Raw genomic sequence first — 18,604 nt, 5'->3', positions numbered from 1 at the left:
CAATTCGTACAGGGTTCATGTACTGGTAACATATCTAAATATGACTATAGATTCTTTTTTATAAGACCCACTGCTTCTACTACTATTGGAACTGTCTGGGTATCTTTTTTTCCACAATGCTCTCATTTCTGCCTGCAGATCCTGGTATTTTATGACTTTGTGTCTCTCTGTACACAAGACACTGTAGTCACTGAGTGTGGCGATTTCAATTATCAATGCTACTTTTGTCTTCTTTTCTTGGAAGACTATATCCAGTTTTCTCAGTGCAACAGTCTTATCACATTATTATGCCTTTCAGTATACAGTCCTTCTGCCATTAGTGTGTTGCAACCAGCAACAAGGTGTGTGACTGTTTCCAATTCAGTTTTATAAAACTTAACATTTGCCTGTTTCTCCCACATGTTCAATGGACTTTGTAGACCAGCATGTATGTAGCCCACCATCTTGGGCTGCCAATATTAACCTTTCATTTCTTGGTTTGAATTTACCTCTCCTTAACCATTCCTGCATTTGTTCCTGATCAACATGAGGTTCTACCAGAAGTTTTCTATACTTGCAACTATATTTATGCTTTTTCCACATTTCTTGCCTTCTCATCTGGTCCTTCACCTTATATTCTTTCTTTTGTTTTTTGACACATTCATTTGCTGCCTGGTTTTTATCTACTTCTGGTTTGATTTCCATTCCTGCTTGACGTCAATATGCTTCTGCTAAATTAAGCAGAGAAGTCATCTTAGATTTATTCTCCTCATGTTTCAAAACTTTCACTACATTTGGATCTTGTGAGGTCTGTAGATATGCGTGGAGTCCCACGATTGCAGATCTGTACATGTAAACAATTTCAAGGAGGCCCACCCCTCCTTCGGAAAGGGGAATATATAATCTTAACGTACACTGATTTTTATAAATCATTTGGCGAGCATGCATCCTTCTTGTTTTAATATCTAATCTATCCAACACTTTTTGGGGCCAGTCAATCACTCCAAAACTGTTAATTAGGACAGGAAGAGTAAATTGGTTTATAGCTTCGATCTTTTTCCTAGATGTCAATGCTGTTCTCAGGATTAATTTAAGACTTCTAAAGTATTCCTTACTGAGTTTTATTCACATTTGTTCATGTTTTATTGCTTATCCTTCATCAATTCCTAAGTATTTATATACTCCCTCTTGCTCAAGTTCTTTTCTATCACATTCTTGTCCCAAACTGATGTTCCCTGGTGTTGCAGTTTTCCTGCTTTAAAGGTTTCTTTTGCACATTTATCAGGACCAAATGACATTCTAATGTCATCTGAAAAGATTTTGACAACTTGCAGCTGTGCTTTCAGTTCCTCATCTGATGAGCTATACAGTTTTAAATTACCGACAAAGAGAAGATGAGAAGTTATCAGACTTTGTTGTTTTTTAGGAGCCAAATTGTAGCCATGCCCTAAGCTGTTAAGTAAACAGCTTAATGGGTTAATGGCAAGGCAGAATAGCAACGGTGACAGAGAGTCATCCTGGAATATCCCCCTTTGAATTTTTATCCCTGGGATAATAATCTGTCCTTTATCATGGCTTAACTGCAAAGTCTTCGGCCATTGTTTCATGGTTACTGTAATATAGTCAATCAGTGTAAGGTGTACCTTATACATTTTTAAGCACTCTTTTATCCATGAATGTGGGATACTATCACATGCTTTTTTGTAGTTAGTCAAGCCATGCCATACTTAGATTCTTCCCCTTTTTACAGTTCTCCATTATAACTTTATTTAACAACAAAGTATCTTTTGTCCCATATGACTTTCTTTTATTGCCCTTTTGTTCTACTGCCATAATTGTTTTCTTCTAAGTGACTATAAACTCTGTCGGCTTCAATTTCCATGTATAGTTTATATGTCGTTGAAAGGCAAGTTTTGGCTCTATAAATTTTAGGGTAGCTTGCAGGTTCACTCTTAAGTAAGAGTATTGTTTTACCTGTTGTTAGCCAGTGTGATGTCTGTTCGGGGTGTGCATATAAATAGTTCTTACTTATGGCTAAATCCTCGTGCAAATATGTTAATACTTTTAACCAAAAGTTAGGTACTGCATATGGGCCTGGGGTTTTCCAGTTAGAGGCCTTTCTTAACTTTGTTTCAGTCTCCCTGGCTGTTACTTTATCCCATTTCATATCTTGTACCTTTAAACTTCTTATTCTTTCTTTTACTTCTTCTATCCATTTAGCATCGTTATCATGTTCCACAGGATCTTCATAAATACTTCTCCAAAATGTTTCTACTTCCTCTTTTTTTGGAGGTCTTTCAATTCCTTTTACCTTATTTCCAAATTCTCTATAAAACTTTTTTGGGTCATCAATAAATTGCTTATTTTGTACTTTTCCCTTATATTTATTTCAAGTTTTTCCAACTGTGCTGACATTTTTAGTTTGTTATTTGCGATAGTGCATGATAAATCCTGGTCTGTTCTAATACTGTGCATTGCTTTAATCACGTCTATCTTTCTTAGTGTATTTGATGATCTCTTTCCTCTTCTATAATCTTTAACAGTGACACTTCTTGTCTTGCTTTATAGTTTTCTCTATTCGATGCTTCCATGATGGACTCCCCCCTTCCTTTCCCCTCACTACCCTGTGTTCTTGTGATAGAACTTTTATCAGTTACTAATTTAGCAGTACAGTAAGATATCCTGTTTACTTTTGTTATATTGCATGGATCTCTATGGACAGTCCTAATTACTACCTTCATTTGTTTTATCAGACTTCTTACTTTTTGGGTTTTATTGCCATTCTGTGGTCTATTTCTCTCATTGATCTTAATATATCTATCCATTCATTAAATCAAGCAACTCTTCTCTTAGCTCATTTTCTTCCAAACTGAGGGCACATCCCTTGTTTTCTGTTTCCTGCGGGCATTCTATAAAAAGTTCTATAACATCTTCCTGTGGCACCTTCTCTTCAATTTAATCCTGTGTCATCTGTTGTTCTGTCATGTGGGAACTTACTGGCCTATCATACTCCTCAACATTGACTGCATCAGAGTTTCCACAGTTTCCTGTTCCTTTCCTTGCTATCTTGCTTCAAGTGAACATTTATACTGGTTTTCTATAGAAGGCTGCAAAATATCTTGAGATGGCAACTGACCAATTGCTTCCTGTTCCACTGGTTTCCCCTTAATTTGGATACCCATTACTTTATCCTTTTGTGGTACTTTCTGTACTGGATTATCTACAGTGAATCCTTCTCTTCGCAGATGCTCCATAATGTCAGTTTCTATTTCTTTAACTTCTCCATTATGAATCTCTTTTTCTACTTTTTCCTCTTAGTCTTCTTATTTTTTGTATTGTAAATTTTCCATATCCAGATTTCTTTGCCTGTATTTCTCTTCAAATATCTTTGGTGCTGCTCTTTTTGTATCGGTTAATTTTGCTATTTCCTTTGCATAAATGTTACACCATATTAAATCTCTTTTCCTTTCCCATATCCATATTTATTCTTAACATGTCTCCTGAGCTTCATGTTTTTCCTTATTCTGGGAGCTCACTCCATCATGCCATGATGTAGTTTGTGTTAGACCTTCTATATTAAATCCTTCACTTCACAGGCACTCCATAATTTCAACTTCTATTTCTTTAACTTCTGCTTTAATAATCTTCTTTTCCACATTCCATCTTTGTGATATTATTTTTTTTATTGTGAAATTTTCCATATCTGGATGCCTTTGCTTGTATTTCTCTTCGAATATATTTGAGGATGCCTTCTCTATATTAGTTAACTTGGCTTTCTCCTTTGCATAAAAATTGCACTATATCAAATCTCTCTTTCTTTCCCATGTCCACATTTCTTTTTTATGTTGTTCAAATATCTCTAGGTTTTGTTGTTTATATTTTCACACTTCCTCAGTTGCTTCTTTTTCCAAACAAATAAATGTTTCTTGATCTATATACTGTTTTTCTTTCATCTAATTTCTCTCTTAATCGTTTTGTATATCTTGTGTCTGGAAATTCTGGGCTTTTTACATAATAGTAACACCAAATAATTTTTTTCTTATCCTCAATAGTCCACTCTATCGTCTGTTGAAATATAGCCAGCCCACATGCTATGGTTAAACAGGGATCCAGGTGGGTCTGCTAGGTCATGTTTTAAGTTGTTTAAAAGGTAGCCTGGGGTATTGTCTGGTCCCATTGATGCCATGTTTTTGGCCATGGATAGCACAGAGATGACAAGCTGTCTTGATATAATAGGCTGAGAAATGGTGTCAGGCATACTTTGGGGGATGACTAAAGGGGAACAAGGAGGTGAAGGTTGCTGCAATTCTATTAGCTAGCAGGTTGGCTATTTCCTCCAGCTGAGTATGAATGTTGCCACCCACAATCAGTTCAGCATATAGCAGGGTATACCCATTTAGATTTCTGGCATTTAAAGAATGCATTGTGATTATCCTTACCTAGGAAGGCTACTTTTACTTCTTAATTAGCTTTGGAGGACTTGGCAGGATCTATAATGTTTGTTTAGGCCACAGAGAATTTTTTTCCTCTGCTGAGCCAGTTTCCTGTTGCTTTTGGACAATAGTTTCTTTCTTTGTTTTGTTGTATAGCCTGTTTATACGAGGGGTCCACTAGGGTTTTTTATACTTCCAACAAGACCTGGTTTTAATCTGGTAAGGTACAACCAATTCTGTAAAACTGCTTAAGTGGTTATACAGGGTGTTGGTGTACACCTCTGCATAGGAGTCCATGTTATCTGTGTTTGAGGGGACATTGAAACTCCTTATACCATTGCTTAGTAGGAGGTAATTTGTCTTGGAAAAATTCTTAAGCATTTTTGAGCTTGATGGAGTATTTGGTATTATAATTACCTTGAAAGAGACTGATTTATGCTGATTTTACCAGGGAGGACATCACACGGGGGGGGGGGTGCAATGCTGTCCCATGTTAGTGAGTACTATGTCCAGGACATTTGAGCCACTTGAGGGTGTACTGACTAGCTGTTCCTGAGCATTTGCATCGACAAAGTTGACGAACCTCTGAGCCAGCATATTTGTGGTCATGTATGGTTCCCTGTCAATAGTAGAATAATTAAAATTACTCATGACTAATGTATTGCACTATACAGTAAGTGACTCTAAGTCCAGGTTTGCAGTATACTTTTCCTGGTTCATGGTGGGGGACCTATAGCTAGCTAGGATGTGGTAGTGGATGTTGCCTGTGGTTAATTGGACATGGTGCAGCTTGAAAGAGATTTACTGTTTGACCAGTCTCAAGGTGTACTTATCCTTAATGAAGATGGATACACCACCTCCTTTGGTTTTTTCTTGCTCAGTTTGTGGTTTGAAAGTATGGAAGGTGTTGTAGCCCTGCACATCCGGGATACTTTCCATGGCTTTGAACCACATCTTGCGGACTGCACAGGTGTTAGCATCTTCCAAGATGAAGAGTGCTTCCAGGGAGTGCAGCTTCTTGTTTAGACTCCCAGCATTAAGCAGCAGTACCTTGAGTTTATCTACAGAGGATTTTGTTATATTGGGAGGTTGGTTATTTTGACACTGCCTAAAATGTGAAACAACAGGAGTGGCTAATGCCTTTACTAGTATCCAAAAGCCTAGAGGAGACAGATGCAGACCATTTCTGGCAAAGCGACGTGACCTGTTGACCATGTACTCCCAGGCTAACAGATACTGGATTCCCTTGGACTGACACCAGAAGCTAAGCCAGTTGTTAAAGTCAGTTATTTTTTGTTTATATTGTGGCATCATCCTTGAGAAGATAGAATGCTACTTAAGGGTTATATTTGCCTGTGACACATAATCTGAGAGCTCAGTCATGTCTCTCTTCATATAGTCCAGAGAGGTACGTTTCATGTCATTCACCCTGGCATGGACTATGATGGAGTCATACTGGTACCTATAGTTGAGAGACATGAGGGCATGAGTGACTTGAAGGATTCTGGCACCAGACAGGCAGCTAACCGTATCCAGATCCTTATCCAGCCTGGTGAGGTGAACATCCATTTGTCTCACTGTGGAGTCTCCTCTGACCTGTACATTTGACTTTGTGTTTGTTGAGACACTGGTGTATGTGTATTATTATATGTTGTGGTTGTTTTATTGCGTTGTCATGTGTGCAAGTGGTTTCCATTTGGAAGACCTCTGGTCTTTTGGTAAGTTACTAATGAGTACCTCCACATCTGTGGGTTTATGTGTCATGTCCTTATTTAGTGTGGGAAGTGATGTGTGTGCAATGACAACCTGTTTGGCATTCAGTTTGTCCATATGTGGAGAGTTTTGCCTCCAATTTCATAGTGTAACTACATCTCTGTCATAAACTGATGTTTGTTTCAGGAGTAAGTGGTTGCCAGTATACATGAGACAACTGTTATGTTGCCTCAGAAAGCCCATATCCATCAGGCTAGCCAGAGAGATAATATGAAACTGCCCTTCCAAGATACCAAACTGTCAGTTTTGTTAGAGAAGGGACTGGGTCAGTTTGATTAGGACTGTGTTGATAGCTCACAAACTATAAAACATACCTATACTTTGTGTAGGCTAATGTTGAGCAATAAAGCAATGCTGCCCAGTGCGCAACTGAATTACTCCTAGAACAGCAGAAAAGATTGGAAGGGTTTCACTGACAGCTATTTAGGGGAAAAGTAGTATTCAAGGCTTTTGCATCTATACAGAGCACTGCCAACCACCACTAACTAGCAATCAGGAAAGCCACAACATGCCTTTCACCAGCAATGCCCAACACAAATCGGTTAAACCAGCATACTTCTGCCACAAGACTGCAGAAAAAAACCTGCTTAATGCAGAATGGCTGCTTTGGAGCTCAAGTGTAAGAAGACCAGACAAACTAGCTACAACAGCCCTAAACTATCAAATACAATGTAAAACAGGGAAATTACTACTTAAAGCAGCAGTAGAAAGTACAGTTTTTTTTTTTGAAAAGTGTAGCAAAAAACAATAAATAACTTGAAAAACTGCTAAAATACAGTTGCAATTAATAAGGCAAGTGCAAAATAAAAAAAATATTTTTGCTTTTTGAGTCGTAGATTGCTCCAGGCAAAAGCAGATTCTCAGCACTCCTAAGTGAAGTCGACAAATGACAAGTAGCTCTGAGTAATTATTCCAAAGCCCACACAAACACAAGGCTTAAATATGAGCAAAGATTAACAAGTTTTAACCTACCATTCAGGAAAGCAGACAGTAAGCTTTTCATCAGCAATCCCCAACTCAGATAGGTTAGATCACCACACTTCTGCCACAAACGTGCAGAAAAAAACCCTTCTTAATGTAGAATGCCTGGTTTGGACTCCAAATCTAAGAACAACACAGAAACTAGATACAACAGCCATAGAACTATCAGATACAATGTAAAACAGTGAAATAAACTACTTAAAGCAGAGTAGACAGTGCAGTTTTTTCTTCTTGAAAAGTGCAACAAAAAAGCAGTAAATAGCTTAAGAAACTGCTAAAATATAGTTGCAATTAATAAGACAAATACTAAAAAATACAAATTTTTGTCTTTTGGGTAATGAATTGCTGCAGGTGCAAGCTGATTTACAGCACTTCTAAACAAAGTTTCCAAACATTGATTAGCTCTTGTAATTATGCCAAAGCCCACACAATACTAGCTTGCAGCCACACGAGCTTACCACTAGCCTGCCTCCACACTCACAGACCTCATACTCCCCTGTACTCCACACCACCAACCCATACACTTATTTCTCACAAACCTCATGCATCGCTAGACTCCATTTCCACCACTGCACACACTAATTCATCTCATCTCACTCCCGTTTGCATCTGTAATCACTCCTGTTTACTGCCATTTATAGTTACTCCATAAACGGCCACAGCTTTCAATGTGTCGGTCTAAAATGTGCACATTATATATACTGGTTCAGTAGTTAGTTGTCTAATCCTCCTAAACCTTGCATTTATTTTTCAATTCCTCCTCGATAGCTTTGTCAGAACAAATTAAACTGTTGAATGTTCAACGGATCTAGGTAGCGCACCTTGAAACTGTAAAGCATCTCGAATTGTAAAGTGCCTAAAACCGAGCTGCATTGTACTGTAGTGTATATGAACTTGTTGCCACTGCTATATGCTTGACTCTAAACACTTTATTGGCTATAAATTATATATATTCTGCCTGTCTACACCAAGTGTTAGAATGTTTAGCATTGTTATCCTGTTTTCAACTTCATATTGTGTGACTTAAGCATTGTTTTTGTTCCAACTGCATATTATGTGTTTTAAGCAGTTTACCTTTACATATGCATATTGCACAAGAGTGAACAGCAATTTTCCAAAAGTCAGTTTGCAAAGTTTGCAAACGCCGAACTGAAAAAGGTTTGAATGTGCAATGAGCAAATGCACAGTTAGATTTGCTCATTGCACATTCGACATTCTGGGGCAGATTGCACTATAGTGGGGATCGGGAAATGGTTTATTTTCCCACTGTAGTGTGATCTCGGAGTTAGAATAATAAAGTAGGGGGGTGTGGGGGGTGTAGCCCCCCACATGGGGGGTGCAGGGGGGCTTGCTCCCATGCATTACACTTTATCTATTTTTTTTTCGACATTAATTTTCGAAAATCAGCTAATCGACTTTTAGATTTGCTGATTTTTCAACATTTACAACTGTTGCTGTTTTAAGTTTCATGGTTATGATTCGCTCATATGAGCAATTGCACCACTGTGTTTCACTGTTATGAAGGAAAACCGTTTTAAGCATCATTTTACCTTATTCAACTGCATATTGTGCTTTTTAACCTACTGTATACCTTTAATCTGACTTTTTTCCTACTTTTGAACTGCTCTCCTTCCTTCTATTACATCCTATTTTCTACAACCTAGCTCTTTCCCCTCCATCTACATAGCCTTTTCTCCCTGCTTCTTATCTTACATCTCTATAACACTCTTCCTTATTTTAACAGCATCTAAACTGGGAAGACCTCCTGGGACTAGCCAAATTACCGGGCATCTGCAGCACAGTTATAGCCTGCCTACCCCTACAAATCCAACAGTGTGTACTTGTTTTATCATGTACTGTTTTTAACTGATGTTAAATAGTAAGATTTAGTTGTTCCAGTGTACACAAGGCATTACACTAGCAGCCTAATGTAGTTCATATCACCCCTCATTTTTCTTTCTCTCGCTAACCTTTTTACCAGGTAAACCCTTAACTTCTACAGTAGTTTCACCACAAGGTGGCAGCATCCTCCCATACAATCCACACTAATTTCATACCAGCCTTTCTCCGAGTTTATCATTTCCCCACACTTAGTCCCACACACTTCTCTACTCCCTTAGCTTTACTAGTAATTACCTGCACGTTGTATACATTGTGCACATTCTCTTTTTGCACTTACCTCTTGACTGTTAACATAACCCCCTGGTCCTGAATGGGTCTGCATTACTGATTACTTTTCTTTGGGTGACTTCTCTCTTCCTGGGTTCTACCCGCTCTGTTCGCCCTACAGGCTCACTCCACTCCCCTACCCTGCCCCCAATTTCCACCCACCCCCAGCACATCTAACTTTATACCTATCTAACCACTCCCACACCACAACTTGCTATCATAATCAGCCCCTCCCTCCCTCTGACTAATCACTATTGCTTTCTTCAGCTTGTTTTCTAGATCCACCCACTTCCCTCTGCTTAACACATCCTTTCACTATGTAACATCTCTGTCTAGAAACCCACACACTAAACTTTTTAACCTACACCTCTCCCATCATTTTCTGTCTCTCTCCAAAATATCCCTCTCACTTAACTTCACCTAACACATATCATGCAAACAAAACCTTCACATGCTCTACTGTCTCTATTCCAATCTCTCATTCTCTTCTACCTACTCTACCTCACTAATCTCTCACAATTCCATTATTCTCCTCCCCTTCACACAACTTCAATATATATTAAAAAAGAATCTCCCTGGACAGCCCAAATATCTTCCCATCTCTATAAACATAATGCATCTTTTCTCTTTAAAAGGCAACTCTTCCTTGCTTCCTGTAAACCACTTCCCATACTCATCAAGCTAAGCTTCATAGGTTGTAATACCCTAACCTATAACCCCTTATAACATAGATACATATCCTTACTCTATTCTAAGCAATCTCCCTCCTCTTCTGCTCTGGAGATATACACCCTAACCTAGACCTTCACATAACTTCTCTTCCAAACCAAACTCAAATTGTCCACCCCCTCCCCATAAATCCCTTCTGTTTGCAACAATTAATGCCAGGAGCCTTTGCAATAAAATACCTGCCTTTCATGTCTGGATCTCCCACAACAAACCTGATATTCTATCACAGAAACCTGGCTAAAGCCACATATAAAATATACCAAAATAACACCCCCAAACTATAAACTCATAAGAAATGACAGATGCCAAAAGAAAGGTGGAGGAGTAGCTTTAATTTTCTCCTCCTCCTTAACAGTGACACCCTATACTAAACTCATACCCCTATTTAACACTGCTGAGCTAACCATGGCCCTTCTCAAAGTTAACAACAATAAAAGTTTATGCATTGCCACCCTGTACATACCACCAGGCAACAATATCCCTATTCTTGAAGATATTCTGTCCTGGTTCACCACTAACATAAATAATGAGAAAATAAGTCTGTGTGATGTCAATATTAACTGGTCTTCCATTGACTCATCAATCCCCTCTCAAAGCATTAACCTATATCAAACCTATATCAATTCACACAGCTAATCAAAACTCCTACTAGAACAAATAAATATAATACCACAGGTAGCATCCTTGACTGGATACTAGTCTCCCACCCAAATCGAATTTCTGATAGTGGCACTCGCTCTGATTCCCTTAGTGACCATCTCCCTGCCTTTGCACACCATTCCCCTTCCCTCTCCTCTTTCAGCATAAATATATTACAACCCACACCATAAAAAACTTCAATCCACAAATCTTCTCCAATACCTTAAAACAGATAAACTGGAACCCTCTAAAGTCCCTTTCTTTGGATGCTGTTATCTCACACTTCAATGCAGTTTTCTCTGATCTACTTAACTGCTTTGCCCCCTGCAGAACCAGAAGACTCAAATCCAAAACAGCCCTCTGGCTAACCAAAGAGACAAAACTCCTTATGCATCTCCGAGACAAAACCTGGAAATACTATCAAAAATTCAAAACTCCCAGTTCTCTTGCTGAATACAAGCAACTATGAAATCAAGTAAAAAAACAAATAGCCATCGACCGTAAATCCTGCTGTCTTAAACTTCAAAACAGCCATAAAACCAACTCAAAAAAATTCTGGAGTAGCATTGCATCAATTTTCTCTCCGGCAAGAAAGAAAACCCCTGCCCTGACCCAGACTCTCCTGACCTTCTTCTAGCTATCCAATTCAACTCCTTTTTCATTGATTCCATAGCCAAACTTACCTCATCTTTCCCAAATAATATCTCTTCCAACATATCCAAAACCATTGCTTCAATCTCCAATAACTCTCAGTCCTCTTCTTTCACTCTAAAGTCTATTCCTACCCACACTATAAAAAAACTCCTACTAAAATTAAAACCTTATTCTAATGCCTCAGATAACATTCCATCCAACTTTCTCAAAATAGCTGCTGATGGCATAGCCCTTCCCAACACCATCCTAATTAATCGCTCCATCCAAGAGTCCTATGTACCACTCCTCTGGAAAGAAAGCCTTCATCATCCCCCTCCACAAAGGAGGTAACTTTTCAATCTCCAATGTTTGCCCAATAGCTATCCTGTCCCCTATCTCCAAGATTCTTGAAAAATGTATCCACCTGCAACTTTTACCCTACCTACTTGACAACCAACTATTGACTCCAACACAGCATAGGTTTAGACCGGGACATAGCACTACCACTGCCCTCTTTTCCTTCCTCAAAATCATCAACTCTGCTTGAGACTCTGTCAAGATAGTTTCTACCCACTTCCTCGACTTATCCAAGGCCCTCAATACTGTCTCTCATAAGCTGCTCCTTTTTAAGCTCTCTCATCTTAACCTTTCCTCTTCTTCTATCAACTGGTTCACCAGCTATCTTTCAGCCAGGGAACAAGCTGTAAAATGGAACAACTGTACTTCTTCTTTCCTTCACACCCTAACAGGTGTTCCTCAAGGCTCTATATTGGGTCCCTTACTATTCAATATTTTTATTAATGACTTCCACCAAAAAATCTCCAATGCTAAACCCGTCTAATATGTAGATGACTCTACTATTATCGGCTCCGCCAAAACTCTCCTGAAATTAATAAACCTTATTCAAGAGACCTCCTCCTCCACTGAGTCCTGGATGCTTGACAACCATCTAGCCCTTAATGCCTCCAAATCCAAAATAATGATTTTTTTCCCCTTCTAGATTCACTACTATTGACAAAGCATCCTTCTCTATACTCCCTTCTGTTTGCAACAATTAATGCCAGGAGCCTTTGTAATAAAATACCTGCCTTTCATGTCTGGATCTCCCACAACAAACCTAATATTCTCTCTATCACAGAAACCTGGCTAAAGCCACATATAAAATATACCAAAATAACACCCCCAAACTATAAATTCATAAGAAATGACAGATCCCAAAAGAAAGGTGGAGGAGTAGCCTTAATTTTCTCCTCCTCCTTAACAGTGACACCCTATACTAAACTCATACCCCTATTTAACACTGCTGAGCTAACCATGGCCCTTCTCAAAGTTAACAACAATAAAAGTTTATGCATTGCCACCCTGTACATACCACCAGGCAACAATATCCCTGTTCTTGAAGATATTCTGTCCTGGTTCACCACTAACATAAATAATGAGAAAATAATTCTGTGTGATGTCAATATTAACTGGTATTCCATTGACTCATCAATCCCCTCTCAAAGCATTAACCTATATCAAACCTATATCAATTCACACAGCTAATCAAAACTCCTACTAGAACAAATAAAGATAATACCACAGGTAGCGTCCATGACTGGATACTAGTCTCCCACCCAAATCGAATTTCTGATAGTGGCACTCGCTCTGACTCCCTTAGTGACCATCTCCCTGCCTTTGCACACCATTCCCCTTCCCCCTCCTCCTTCAGCATAAATATATTACAACCCACACCATAAAAAACTTCAATCCACAAATCTTCTCCAATACCTTAAAACAGATAAACTGGAACCCTCTAAAGTTCCTTTCTTTGGATGCTGTTATCTCACACCTCAATGCAGTTTTCTCTGATCTACTTAACTGCTTTGCCCCCTGCAGAGCCAGAAGACTCAAATCCAAAACAGCCCTCTGGCTAACCAAAGAGACAAAAATCCTTATGCATCTCCGAGACAAAACCTGGAAATACTATCAAAAATTCAAAACTCCCAGTTCTCTTGCTGAATACAAGCAACTATGAAATCAAGTAAACAAACAAATAGCCATCAACCATAAATCCTGCTGTCTTAAACTTCAAAACAGCCAAAAAACCAACTCAAAAAAATTCTGGAGTAGCATTGCATCAATTTTCTCTCCGGCAAGAAAAAAAACCCCTGCCCTGACCCAGACTCTCCTGACCTTCTTCTAGCTATCCAATTCAACTCCTTTTTCATTGATTCCATAGCCAAACTTACCTCATCTTTCCCAAATAATATCTCTTCCAACATATCCAAAACCATTGCTTCAATCTCCAATAACTCTCAGTCCTCTTCTTTCACTCTAAAGTCTATTCCTACCCACACTATAAAAAAACTCCTACTAAAATTAAAACCTTATTCTAATGCCTCAGATAACATTCCATCCAACTTTCTCAAACTAGCTGCTGATGGCATAGCCCTTCCCATCACCATCCTAATTAATCACTCCATCCAAGAGTCCTATGTACCACTCCTCTGGAAAGAAAGCCTTCATCATCCCCCTCCACAAAGGAGGTAACTTTTCAATCTCCAATGTTTGCCCAATAGCTATCCTGTCCCCTATCTCCAAGATTCTTGAAAAATGTATCCACCTGCAACTTTTACCCTACCTACTTGACAACCAACTATTGACTCAAACACAGCATGGGTTTAGACCAGGACATAGCACCACCACTGCCCTCTTTTCCTTCCTCAAAATCATCAACTCTGCTTGAGACTCTGTCAAGATAGTTTCTACCCTCTTCCTCGACTTATCCAATGCCCTCAATACTGTCTCTCATAAGCTCCTCCTTTTTAAGCTCTCTCATCTTAACATTTCCTCTTCTTCTATCAACTGGTTCACCAGCTATCTTTCAGCCAGGGAACAAGCTGTAAAATGGAACAACTGTACTTCTTCTTTCCTTCACACCCCAACAGGTGTTCCTCAAGGCTCTACATTGGGTCCCTTACTATTCAATATTTTTATTAATGACTTCCACCAAAAAATCTCCAATGCTAAACCCGTCCAATATGTAGATGACTCTACTATTATTGGCTCCGCCAAAACTCTCCTGAAATTAATAAACCTTACTCAAGAGGCCTTCTCCTCCACTGAGTCCTGGATGCTTGACAACCATCTAGCCCTTAATGCCTCCAAATCCAAAATAATGATTTTTTTCCCCTTCTAGATTCACTACTATTGACAAAGCATCTTTCTCTATACTCAGTCAAAACAAGACCTCTATATCCCCATGCAAAACTTCTGGGCAGCCTTATTGATGACCAGCTAAAATTCGTCATCCATCTACAAACTAATATAAAAAAAACATCAAAAGCTCAGAATGCTTTAGCGTCACAGACGCTACCTTTCTCTTTCATCGAAACAACTCATATCCACCACCTACCACATCCCCTCCCTTCTATACGGAGCCCCACTACTCACTAATTTCCAATCAACCCTGAAATCTAAACTGTCTTCATGCTATAATAAAATTTCTAAGTTTGCCATAGGATCCAAATCCTCCACTCATCATTGCAACTCCCTCCATGACCTAAACTGGTTGGAACTCCCAAACTACCTAACTTTCATTCAACTAGCAACAGCACACAAGCTCATTTTTTAAACCCTCTAGCTGTCTGTCTCTCTCCTCTACCTTAGAAATCCACCAGCAACATAGAATACTAAGATCCACAAATCAAAATCTCCTGGAACTCTACAAACCTTTACATTCTCCAGGGCAACTCTTACTATCCTTCTCTCTTGCTAGATTATGAAACTCTCTCCCCCCTCACATTAGAACTACCCAGAATCTCCCTTCCTTTAAAATCTTACTCCACTCTTATCTGTCTGGGAATGCTGTTGTACTCATCCTTCCTGAATCATGACACCTCTCTTTATCCTATCCTACTCATAACACAGCCATTGCATGAAAAATTCTTTTGTCTACATTTATGATGTACTAATTAAACATTAATTTGTCATTCATGAAAATATCTTAAAATGCTGTACTTAGTTATTACTTTTGAATGTTTTTTAATATTGTCTTTCTGTCAGGAGCTTTTTTCCTCAGGCCTCCATTGAAAACGGGCTACTTTGGCCCATTGGACTTTCCCGGTTAACAAACTGCAATAAATAAATAAATAAAATAAAATAAATTGCAAATCTTAAATACGAGCAAAGTGGAACAAGTTTTAAGGTAACTTCCAATCAAGAGTTAATTATCTGCTTACTCCTTTAGTGATTTTTGAAGCTGCAGCCCTATCTCTCTGCTATCCATCAAGGAGAAAAAAACAGGACTGGCTACCCCCAACCTTTAAAACAGGTGTCTGGCCTTCACCCACTCTAACATAATTACACCTATGTCATCAGCATTTCCACTGGAAACCCTACATTTGTAACCATGGACTGCCTCGGTAGTGTTGTTTCTGCTTCACAAGTATACTAATGTTCAGTTCAGTGTTCTAAAATGTAGAACTGTAAGACTGATGATACAGAGTGAAGGAAGAGCTAGCTTTTATTATCCATGAGTTGTGGCAGCTCATGGGCAAGAATAATTAGGGGAGCAGGGGCAAAACTTTCTTCAGGAATGATACAGGCTCAAAGGCCTGCACAGAAATCAGCTGTCAAAAAGTTATATTCAGTGACATTTTGGTATTTAATTTCAGAGTTCTGCATTTCAGACTTCCCAAATTCAGTGCATTATATCATGTTCATTCTGGGGTTCATATATATATGTGTGTGTGTGTGTGTGTGTGTGTGTGTGTGTGTGTGTGTGTGTGTGTGTGTATATGTGTCTATATATATATATATATATATATATATATATATATATGTGTGTTATTGGGGCCCTATTAAATTATCAAACGTTTCAAAGTTCAAATGTCATATGGTCGATACCATATGATCAAACTTTGAAAAGTTCAAAGGTGAAAGGCAATAGCTCCGTACATGCAGAATGGGAAACTGTCCCTTTTCTGCACTGAAATGCAGTCTCAGAGTTGATATATTTAAGTAGGGGGTGGGGGTGCAGGGGGGCTTGCCCCCTTGGTTAGAGCATTAAGGTTAGTGTTTTTTTTTACATTTTTATTATATATTCGAAGATTCAAGTTTCGCTCATATGTTGTATGTTGTATGAACATATAAGGTTTGAAATTTTGAAGCTTTGAAGATATAATATTGACTATATATATATATATATATATATATATATATATATATATATATATATATATATATATATATATATATATATATATATATATATATATGCCATGTATGTGGAATAAGAACCTTAAATTTAGCAAAGAACTCTTGTAATTCTGATGAAGTTTATATATGACATGAATTACTGCACAGAAGTGTATTTTTAACACAAAATTCCATTTTCCAGGTCGTGTAGAAATACAGATATTTCACAATGTTGTTCATTATAGGTAACATTTTCCTTTCAGAGGTAAGGAATCTGTTCTGTGACTAAGACATTTAAGTAAATAAAACCAGCACTTGAAATACAATGTTATTAAGTCTTTGAAACTGGTTAATAGTAGACACTGGGGAAATGATATAATAATATTAGAGTAAAAGCAGACTGTAAAACTGTCAGAACACTGTCTCCTTTTGAATTGTGCTAAGAGGTGTATGCATGTTTTTCTGGCTTGAATTTCTACAGTTCATACAGTTATTGTTCCTTACAGGACAAGAACATATAGCTGCATGGGAGGTGCAGCAGTAAATTACTTCCATTTATGGACAACATCCTCGTGTGCTGAATAAGCATGCCAATGTGTTTAGTGATCTATGATCAAGTGGACAGCAGCATCTAATGACACTGTGGGTTGTGGTCTGTGACACCTAACTGTTAGCTCATACCACATTCTGAATTAAAATTCATCTAGCAATAGAGGGCAACAACATGGCTATGGTTCATGTAAAGAACCTGCCCTCTCTCCCTAAAATGACACAAAAGTAACAGTGCTACATCTGCTTATCTGACCAATTACAGCACGGAGCTTGGAGGAACCAGATGCTTTTTGTGAACAGAGCTTTTGCTGGCATTAGCTTATGACTCCATGTAATACTTTTAGAATTATTTTCTAAAGTGGAATCTGTTTTGTAGTAAACAACAATTAAAAAGTATATTTATTCCATTTAAACTGAGCTCTCATTTGTTTTGATTACTTAATGTCCTTGACTGTCACACTGAAAGAGTATTAGTGTGCCCTGTGGATAGTATATGTGCTGTTTGGATGTCCAGTAGATAGAGCAATACTGCATTTTGTTCTTTTTTTGCACAATTTGCTTGAACTGTCTTCCGTGTTATGTTTTCAATGCTGTAAGAGCGCATGTTTCAGGTGCTTTACATTATTGCCTATGAGGTATGGCAGCCACACTTGCTTCTCTCCTTAAAAGCATAGCTTGGTGTTTAAAAGACACAGATCTGAACTAGGAAGTCCATATGAGGAGAGTTGTGCATTCATTCATTGTAAGGATTGCAACAATATATCCAGTGCTCACTGGTAAGTTATCTTGTTTTCTTCTAGCTTAACTGTCATTACTTTTATCTGACCTGCACAATCACCTCTTTTTTTCCACTTAGTGAGATTTCTGTTGGACATAAACATTACTGTATTTGCACTGCATCTGCTTATCTGTAAGGAGATTGTTCTGTGAAAAATATTTACTGCAGAGTTTGCACTCAAACATCGTAAAAAAATCTTCTCATATTTACTGTTGATGAAACATGAAAGCATGATCTTTTGTTCTATGTTTATAGTTAGCCTGCACATTCACAGAACCGAGCTTCAGTTTCTTTTAACATTTAACTGCAATACATATATATATATATATATATATATATATAGAGAGAGAGAGAGAGAGAGAGACATATAACCGAATAGGTAACCAGCGTCTAGTAAAGAACATGTCCTACAGCTTCTAATTTTAAGCAGCTTGGCTAACAAGGAGAGAGATAAAAAAGCCCCTACACAAACACCATGGATACACTATCAATAAAATTCCATGCTCACTGTAAAAGAAGAGCAGGGCCTGTTTTTCTGTAAGGACCACACACACACACAACTGACATTTTCTTATTCACTTTCATACCTCTGCAAACTTTATAGTCTGTCATCAAGTATGTTAGTGGAGAAGCCAGCAGCACCAGCATCTGCCAAAGTGTCTGTACAAGAAAAACAATTACTACTAATAAATAACATTTATTCTGCCTGAACTTCAGATTTTCTTAACTCATTTAGCATGCACATCTGTAGATGTAC

The 18,604-nt window shown here is 38.2% G+C and overlaps 1 protein-coding gene across 1 annotated transcript in view; it reads left to right on the top strand.

The window, feature by feature from the left end:
* LOC122808574 (C-type lectin domain family 18 member A-like) overlaps positions 1 to 17,482 on the top strand; it is a 694,180-nt gene extending 676,698 nt beyond the window's left edge. The window contains exon 11 of the mRNA XM_044079532.1: positions 17,024 to 17,482. Within this exon, the coding sequence (XP_043935467.1) occupies positions 17,024 to 17,061 (38 nt within the window). The 3' untranslated portion in view covers positions 17,062 to 17,482. The remainder of the gene's footprint in view (positions 1 to 17,023) is intronic.
* Positions 17,483 to 18,604: the final 1,122 nt, after the last annotated feature.

The sequence above is a fragment of the Protopterus annectens genome, chromosome 8.part0 (assembly GCF_019279795.1).
Source record: "Protopterus annectens isolate FY-2018-M chromosome 8.part0, PAN1.0, whole genome shotgun sequence".
In the NCBI taxonomy this organism is placed as follows: Eukaryota; Metazoa; Chordata; order Ceratodontiformes; family Protopteridae; genus Protopterus; species Protopterus annectens.
Note: the sequence above shows the minus strand (reverse complement) of the source record. Positions and strands in the feature narration are given on the sequence as shown.